Source organism: Myotis davidii, unplaced genomic scaffold, assembly GCF_000327345.1.
Source record: "Myotis davidii unplaced genomic scaffold, ASM32734v1 scaffold840, whole genome shotgun sequence".
Taxonomy (NCBI): domain Eukaryota; kingdom Metazoa; phylum Chordata; class Mammalia; order Chiroptera; family Vespertilionidae; genus Myotis; species Myotis davidii.
Window position 1 is genome coordinate 527,073 of NW_006291973.1, and position 9,818 is coordinate 536,890.

Genomic DNA, 9,818 nt, shown 5'->3' on the forward strand with positions numbered 1-9,818 from the left:
CCCCGTACCTCTGTGCTTCTCTCCTGCAGCTTCTGCGGGTCTCAGTGTGCCTTTCCTTCCTTCTAGTTGTAGAGTTTACAGTCAGCCAGGCTTCCTGTGGTTCTGGATGAAGTCCGTGTTGTTTCTCTGAGGTATTAATCAATTGTTGTGAGCGGCATTAACTTCCCGGTGTTTATCTCTGCCGCCATCTTAGTTTCTCTCAGATAAATTTCTTATCTCTGCTTCACTTATCTCTTCTTCTGGAGAATTCTCTTGCTCTTTCATTTGGAGTTTGTTTCTTTGTTTCCTTATTTTGGCTATCTGTTTGGGTTTGTGACTATGTATTAAGTAGTTCCTCTACGCCTCTCAATCTCTAGTGCAGAACAGCATCAAATGCTGTTTCTGACTAACTGTATCAGGCAAAGACCCACAGCCTCAGGAGACCCCTTCTGTCTACAGACTGATAGGCTTCTGACTTGAATTGCCCCAGGCAATTATCTTCAGGTGTAGTGATAGTTTTGTTTCAACAGGGTGGGGCAGTTCCTTCTGTCTGGAGGCTAATTGTTATTTTTAGTCTAAGTGGCCTCAGGGCAAGGTGTTTTCCAATAAGGTGGATCAACTGTCTTCGCCCCCTCCCAGGTGAGGCAAATGTACATGTGGGAAAGATGCCCTCTGTTGCATGAGGGAATGACTCAGCACAGAAAACTGGGGGTGTCTGCCTTCTGAGCTCTAACCCCTGAGTCCCCATCCTGGCTTCTGGTCATACAGCTCCAGTCCATTCTGCCCTCCCCAGAGCACAAAGGTCGGTGTCTCTACAGGGAATTTTGTGCATTGGCCCTTTAAGACAATGCCTGAATTTCCAGCTATTGCTCCCTGGTGGACAGCAACTCCACTGCTTTTCACAGCCAGATGTTATGTTGGTTCTGGTGCTCTCTGTTGGGGGGCCCAGCTTGGGTATTAGATCCCAGAGTTCTCAGTGGCAACCCCCCACCACTGAGATATTTCTTTGGAACTTCAGTTGCTGTCTGTGGGTGCCTGGCCAGCCCTTTCATGCCTCTGCCCCTCCTACCAGTCTCTATGTGGTCTCCACTTTCAGTACGCAGGTATCAGGGTTCTCTCCAGCAAGTCTTCTGTTGATTTTTTCAGGAAGTTTTTCTGTAGTTTAGTTATAATTTCAGTTAGTGCCTGGGAGCGTGTCCATGCCGCATCCACTTACTCTGTCAACATTTTTAATCTCCTAAACTCCATGTTTCTAAACCTTTCTCTCATAGCTTCAGAATTATGCACTTCTTTTTATGATAAACATCTGTTCTTTCAAAAATCACTCCAACATGACTTCATAAAGCCAACTTCTAGCATGGTTTCTCTGACCCAATGGCATCAGGCCACAGCTTTAATATGAGCTGTTCTTCTCATAGTGGATTTGTTTACATGTTCCTTCTCTGCTTCCCCACTAGTTCTCATACATTCCCACCATGTACCTGGTATAAACCTTTGCTCAGTAAAAAATGTGCTAATGCATGCAGGCCTGAGTAAAGTTGAGGAACAATGACTATAATAGTATGTGCTTCACAGCAGACAGAATACACTGGGTACCTATCTTGCTCTACTTCCAGTCCTCTCTTTCTTTATCATATTACTAGTAGCCCAGTGCACAAAATTCATGCACATTAAAAGGGAATTAATTAGCGGAAATATTTTAATATTGCTATTTGCCCCTTCTCTATAATAGAAGTCTGAGAGATGAAAGGAAATTAGTAAAATGTATATGAAAATAATATATAAATTAATAAACAGTAACAAAAGGATATAACAACAACAGAGGCATGATATAAAAACAACAAAAACATGATATGAAAACAACAAAAACATGATATAAAACAACAAAGATATGATATAAAAACAGTGATGCAAACAATGACTGATAAAGTGATTAAAGTTATTCTAATATCTCCCTGTATACCACATTAAGAGTGAAAACACTTTCAGAGTGCTAGATTAATTTCCCTTATGCTGAAGTATTTAGAACTTTTACTTTAATGTCACATGCTCTTTGAACTCGAGAGAAAGCAACATATAACTGACCATGTGCAAAAACGGGTTCAGGTAGGAATATGCCTACTCTGTCTAGAGTTTGTCCTTGTGATTTATTAATAGTCATCACAAATGCTGGCATCACGGGAACTGTCATTGAATCAATTTAAATGGGAGGCCAGTGTCAGATGGGGCAAATCAATATTTAATTTATGAGTGTGCTCATTTTTTGGACAAAGAATCACATGTTTAGATATATTTTTAAATATATCTACAGATATACTATTTTCAAAGGTAGCTTCAATAATAGATCCATTACAAATCATTTCATGGGGGATTTCAATAATATCCATGCCTAAATGAAAACTGCTATCAAGTTTGCCATCCCCAAGTTTTACTAACCATTCACTATAAGCAGAATCCTCTGATCTCATATTTGTTGTAAGAGACAACTTTCTGAAACATCCCCAAACACTGCAGTACTTTAAACTCGTTTGTACAATGGCCGGTTGCATAGCATGCAGTACAATACTGAGACACTGTCGAAAATCCCCTCCAAGAAGAACTTTCCCACCAAATACAACATTCAAATTTCTCTTAGTAATCTGTCTGTGGCATTTATAGCATGACTGGATGGCATGGTGCATTCATCAACAATGAGAAGTTGGGCCTTTTTAATAGTTTTAGCAACTTCACTATTTATATCGAGTCTAGAAATTGAAGTTTCATTTAGTGGAATGGGTAATTTATATTGGGAATGAAAGGCGCTCCCACCGAGAAGTAAATTTGCAGCAATTCCTGTAGACGCTGTGGGTAAAACAGTAATACCACGGCCTCTAATATAACGTACTAAAACTTTATGAAGATATGCCTCCACACTCCGAGGGCCAGTTCCTGCCTCAAACCTCACCCTCCCGGGAAACAGCTCAGGGAGGGCACAGCCGTTGGCAACGCAACCCAGGATTCAGTGAGTCCATGTTCGGAAAGCCGGTTCCTACCCCAAACCTCGCCCTTACTGGAAACAGCTTGGGGAGGGCGCAGCTGTGGCTAAAAGGACCCAGGACTCAGTGTGTCTACGCTCCAAGGGCGGATTCCTGCCTGAAACCTCGCCATCCTCGAGGGAAACAGCTCGGGTAGGGTGTAGCCATTTCCAAGACGACCCCTGCAGGACTGACTTCCTTCTGGTTGGTCGAGCCTCGGTTGTGATGTTACACCCAGGGTTTTTATATAAATAGATCTTCCACAAAATTTCCACAAAGGGAAGTAGTTGGGGCCAGGTGGTATTTAAATGCCTCTAATGTTGAGGCTTTTAAATTTTTTTTATCAGAATTGTAAGTAATTTGAATATATAGATGTTAGCAATAGAACAGTAAGAATCTCATCTATAGAGCTGTCTGTATAGTAAACAATTGACTGAATCTTGGTCAACAGTCCCTTCCAACCATTACCATTTCCAGATTCATAAACATTGTTAAAGTTACTTCTCAAAAATCACTGAAAAAACCCTATTTAGTTGTCCTATTTTAAATCTATAAAGCAACTCCTTCAACATAAATTCCTTACTTAAATGTACATTTTTAATAGGCACTTGCTTATAAATCAACTGGTATATGTGCATAATCCTATCTAATAAAAGAGAAACATGGTAATTAGCATATGACCGCTACCCTTCCCATTGGCTAATCAGGGCGATATGCAAATTAACTGCCAGCCAAGATGGCGGCTGGCAGCCCAGCAGCTTGAAACTAACATGAGGCTTGCTTGCTTCAGTGATAGAGGAAACCAATGTCCCCCGCCTGCCTTGCCGGCCTCTGAGCCTGCAGTTTGAAACATTGTAACAAATATAGAAGCTAAACAAAACCCCAGAAACCTGCTTTCAGCGAGCCGGGATCTCAGAGCTGGAGTTATACATCGTGTCAATTATAGAACCTAAACAAACCAGATACCTGCTTTCAGCAGCAGAGGCCTCAGAGCTGGAGTCAGAGCTAAAGCTGGCCCAGAATAAAAAACAAAGAAAAAAAAGGAGCAGTTGGGAGCTTCAGCCCTCAGCCCCGCACCCAGACTGGCCAAGCACCACAGTAGGGACCCCCACCCTGAAGGGTGTGTGACCAGCTGCAAACAGCCATCATCCCCTCACCCAGGCTGGCCAGGCACCCCAGGGGGGACCCCCCCCCTGATCCAGAACCCCCTTCAGGGCAACCCAGCCAGCCCCACCCATGCACTAGGCCTCTATCCTATATAGTAAAAGGGTAATATGCCTCCCAGCACCGGGATCAGCGGAGCCACGAGGCCTCCAGGCACCGGGATCAGCGTGACAGAGGGCAGTGCCCAAACCCCCCCCCCCCCCGCCCCCCCGATCGCCCTGAGGCTCTGTGTGTGACAGGGGGCGGGGCCACAACCTCCCTATCCGCCCTGCTCTGTTCATGACAGGGGAAGGCGCCCCAACCTCCTGATCAGCCCTGCTCTGGGCCTGATACGGGGGAGCTCCCCAACCCCCTGATCGACCCTGCTCTGTGCGTGACAGGGTAAGGAGCCCCAACCCCCCCTGATGGGCTGTGCTCTTTGCGTGACAGGGGGCAGCGCCCCAACCCCCAGATTGGCCCTGCTCTGTGGGTGATGGGGTGGCGCCGCAACCTCCCCATCGACCCTGCCTTGAGTGTGACAGGGGGCGGTGCCCCAACCCCCCAATCAGCCCTACCCTGAGCGTGACTGAGGGTGGCATTGCAACCTCCCGATCTGCCCTGCTCTGTGCATGACAAGGGGCGGCACCCCAACTCCCCAATCGGCCCTGCTCTGAGCCCGACCAGGGGCTGCACCTAGGGATTGGGCCTGCCCTCTGCCATCTGGGAGCAGGCCTAAGCCAGCAGGTTGTTATCTCCTGAGGGGTCCCAGACTTCGAGAGGGCACAGGCCAGGCTGAGGGACGCCCCCTAGCCCCCAGAGTGCACAAATTTTTGTGCACCGGCCCTCTAGTAAAGAATAAAGGGCCTACAGAAGAATGTACAAACATATGTATAGCTCCATGAATCATCACATCACACAGATTGTGTGACTTCCCTTTAGACAAAAACACAATGAGGAAGAACTGTTTCTTCCAGACTTTAAATCTGAGTTTACAACAAGAAAAAAAAATCATAATGAATTTAGTCTTTCATTCCACAGATATTTGTGCAAGGTGCCCTAATTGCTGGTCACTGCAGTACTAGGAGTCTATTTAACAAAGGAGAGTAGAAGGCATGGAGTATAATGGGGCAGGGAAGGTGGTTGGCAGTGCCACTAATACAGGCAGTCAGGAAAGACTTGCAATAGAGGGTGAGTTAGGCAGAGACCTAACTCACATTCTGGGGAAGAACATTGCAGGCAGAGGGAATCCCAAGGGCTGTTTATCAGCGAAATATGAGTCACAACTGATGAAAATCTCATTGAGTAAACGCAGGTACATCAGGCAGATGTTTTCCTTTGTGTACAAAACACCCAGAGTAAGTAGAACTCTATATCGCATATGGACAGAAATGCAGAGATGCCACACAGCACTCAGGAACTGTTGACACAAGTAAGCAGTGTACTATTCTTCACAGGAGAATCACATATACTTAATGAATACAGGTAAGAATAAGTTAAAAAGAAAAAAAGAGAGCAGAGCCAGATGGCATGGCTCAGTGGTTGAACGTCGACCTATGAACCAGGAGGTCACAGTTCGATTCCCCATCAGGGCACATGCCTGGATTCTGGGCTTGATCCCCAGTGGAGGACGTGCAGGAGGCAGCCGATCAGTGATTCTCATCATTGATGTTTCTATCTCTCTCCCTTTCCCTTCCTCTCTCTGAAATTAATAAAAATATGTTTTGTTTTGTTTGTTTTTTTACAAGAGAGAGCAGGGTTTGACATACTCTGAGAGGACAGGACACAATCTGAGCTCCCAGGCCCCCACTCTAACATCACCAGTTTAGGTGGCTTGCAATGAAAATGACTGCCATTTGGGTCTGAATAACAACTCTCACAATTTGAGCTAGTGGCAAAACCTTAAGCTTAGACAAAACATCTTCATGCAATTCCAATGAGCTCAAGTTCTGGAAAATGAAAGTGCCCGAGGGAGTATTAGCCTCTTAGGTCACTTAGAAAATGGGGAAGGTCATCTACAGCATCTTGATTCAGAGATCAGCACATCCAGGGAGTGTGGTAACATTAGAAATCACCAACCTCACCAGCCCATTCAAACAAAACTAAGAATCCCATTGTACTAAGAAAGTGTGGGCTACCTGTTCTGAAGTCTGTCAGAGGTGGGAAGGTCTCCACATTAGTATTGAACCTCCGCAGAGCTTCATTGAGGCTCTCAGACTCAGATTCCCAGCTGACTCCACTGTCATCTGTGTCACTATGCTGGTTACAGAGATTACAATTTTCTACAGAATCAAGGCAAATGTACACCTAAGTGGGGAGAAGGGAAGGAGAAAACTTCTTTTAGTATTCATTTCTACAGATGAAATCACTGCAGTAGATAATCTCCAAAGGTGGCCCCAGTGATCCCTTGCAAAGTTCCTCTCCCACATCATACCAGAGCTGAACTTTGTGACCAAAAGGACATGACAGAGGGTATGTGACTTCCAAGATCAGATTATAGAAGACATGATACCTCTGTCTTGATGGTGCTGTCCTTGACTGCTCTCTCAGGGAGGCTTTCAGCCACGTAGGCCAAGAGAGAGGCCCAGAGGGCAAGGTACTGAGTCCCCCAAGCAGCATCATGTGAGTCTTTTTGAGTGAATACTGCAACGCCCTCCCTAACCCCAACATCTTGTGACCTTGAGAGATCCTGAGCTAGTACTGAATTAAGATGCTCCTGATTCCTGACTCTCCTGTGTGTTGTTTTAAGCTCCTAAATTTGGGATAATCTGTTATGCAGCAATAAATAATACCAAAAAAATTATTAAAACCAATAGTAATTGTACACCCCTATGCTCTCTGAATAAACTATAGAGCAAATCCTTTCCTTGCCATTGAAGGAAAGGTTTACTGTGTAAACTGGCTGAAGGGACTCTGTACTACTGCACTGTCATTGCTTGCTTTTTTGTTGGCCAAGGACGTTTTCATATTTATTGAGTGCCTACTATTTATCATGCAGTATTCTAGGTTTGGGGGACACACCGGTGACCAAAACAGACAAAAATCCCTGTCTTTGTGGAGTGACATTCTAGTATGGAAAAGTAAGAAAGTATAGAGGGCATTAGAAGGTGATCACTGGTATGGAAAAATACAAAGCAGTGTGAAAAGTGTCTAGACTTCATGTAATGAAGAGGACAGGGGAGTGAGATGTCTAAGATTTCTTAGGTGGAAATAGGTCCAGTTTAAAAATCTAAATACTTGATATAAATGTAACTATGGCAACACTGGGAAAACTATCCAGTGCTTAAGAAATACTTGCCTTATTAAATGTAAACAAATGTCTGACCAAGACATTACAGGATGGGCAAACTAGAGGTCACCAAGTTTCAATTATTTAAAGTCAGTAAGATGGAAACATGAACAATCCTAGAGTTTAAGACCAAGATTGCATGTTATGTTTTTAACCAACAACTAATCATGTAAATTAAATTACATACCTCATTAGGTGAGACCACGTGCTTCACTTGAACAGCATAGAGTTCTTCTGGGGGAGGCAGAGATGAAGGCAAATATGGTGGTAAAATAGGGGTCTCTGTTTCAGACAAAAGCAATTCCTAAACACCACAAATAAATTCAAATTCAGAACGACTACTCAGAAATCCATTACACTATCAAAATTTAGGACAATGTAACTTACACAATTGACAGAAAGCAAGCTCTCTGATACATGCAAACCACAAAATGGTTTCATCAGATAGCAGGACCAAAATGTGATGAATAAACGAAGATCTTTAGAATTCTCTTGCCCCCTCAATTTTAAAAATTTTGTATGAAAAAACACTACATGAATGTTTGTTTATGTATACTTATTTGCACATACAAAATGTTCTGGAAAGATGGTTAACAGATAGTTAACAGTAATACCACTGTCTAGTAGACTGGGGTGTTTGGACTTCTTTCCTTTTCAAATTAACATAGCATTTATTTTTAGAATAAGTATGTATCTATACCAATAAGAGAGTAATATGCTAATTAGACCAGACATCTTCTGGACAAAGCCATGGTGGTGGGGGCTGAGGCAGAGGTGGTTAGGGGCAATCAGGCTGCCAGGGGAGCAGTTAGGGGGTGATCAGGCTGTCAGGGGAGCAGTTAGGGGACAATTAGGCAGGTAGGCAGAGGTGGTTAGAGGTGCTCAGGCAGGCAGGCAGAGGTGGTTAGGCAGGCAAGTGACAGGTTAGGAGCCAGTGGTCCCAGATTGTGAGAGGGATGTCTGACTGCTGGTTAGGAGAGGGGTGTCTGACTGCCAATTGTGAGAGGGATGTCCGACAGGGATTGGGCCTAAACCGGCAGTCGGACATCCCCTGAGGAGTCTTGGATTGGAGAGTGTGCAGGCCAGGCTGAGGGACCACGCCCCCCCATGCACAAATTTCATGTACCAGGCCTCTAATTTTATAATAAAAACTAAAGTAATATAGGAAATCCAAAATGATTTGTTAATATAAAAATTAGTGCTCTTTTTTAAGCTCTATACTAGCATAAGGAATAATAGAAAGTTACAAATATAAAAAAGTGGGAAGTTTTTCTTTTAGAAAGTTTTTTCATATAGTAATTAGTATAAGAACTAAAATCATCACATTCAAATTTGTAGATTAATTTATTAGTATTTAATATTTCCAAACTAGTGGCAAAATAAAACATATCTGAATCAGTAGAGTTAAGCAAAAAGTGACTTCCCCACTGTTAAATTTACTGACTGATTACAAATCACTTTACAACAAGCTTATGATATTTTTATAATAGGAATGAAGTTCTACTAATAAATGAGAAAACTTTTACTTATAACTCTTACTTCCCTCACCAAAAAGCTCAAGTGACAAAATAGAAACCATACAAATTGGACTCATTACAATTAAAAACTCAGGTGCTTCCAAGAATACCACCCAGAAAGTGAAAATTTCTCCCACAGACTGGGAGAAAATATTTGCAAATCTGATCAGGGACTTGTATAGAGAATATATAAAGAACTCTTGATTCAGCCCTTTGTGTCCTGCGGCCACTCGCGAGGGGACCAGGCACCGTGTTCCCAGCTCGACCCGCTGCTCGCTGGGGAGCCAGCAGTGAGAGGAAAAAAACCAAGATGTCGGCATAGGTAAACACCGGAGTTAGCTGCCTCGAACAACTACTTCACAAATACAACTAAAAGACGGAACAGACATCGCCCAGAACCACAGGAAGACTGGCTGAGGGGAAATTCTTCAACTAGAAGGAAAGAGAACAGCATACGAGACTCAGAGGAGGCACAGTGCGGAAAATACAAAGGTGCGGAGATACACACGGAGTGGGCTGGTAGCTGAGGGCGTGGTTGTCGTTTTCAATTGGGAGGGAGTCTCAGATTCTGAGCTCCAGTTCTGGGTGAGTCTCTAGGGATGCAGACTCAAATGGGAGAAGCGGGACTGTCTGGCATCGTTCGGAATGTGAGGGCACCTTTCTCTCTGAGGTTTGCAGCGGTTGCTGGGCCTCTGGGGACGGGACTGAGAGCAGCCATAACTGCTCGCTCCACCCGCTCTGTTGATCACGTGCGACCCACCCCGCCCAAGCCCTGCACAAAGCCATTTGCCAGATAGCCTCAGGCAAAGGCTAGATTAGCACCTCCCTAGAGGACAGAAGTTTTCCCACTGCAGACACAGCTGATTCTCACAGCCAGTT

At 44.1% G+C, this 9,818-nt stretch overlaps 1 protein-coding gene across 1 annotated transcript in view; it reads right to left on the bottom strand.

The window, feature by feature from the left end:
* Positions 1-9,818, bottom strand: part of RNF17 (ring finger protein 17) — a 91,484-nt gene that overhangs the window by 12,914 nt on the left and 68,752 nt on the right. Inside the window, exons 17-18 of the mRNA XM_015565053.1 lie at positions 7,610-7,726; positions 6,272-6,440 (exon numbers count right to left, since the gene is read on the bottom strand). Of these exons, the coding sequence (XP_015420539.1) occupies positions 6,272-6,440; positions 7,610-7,726 (286 nt within the window). The remainder of the gene's footprint in view (positions 1-6,271; positions 6,441-7,609; positions 7,727-9,818) is intronic.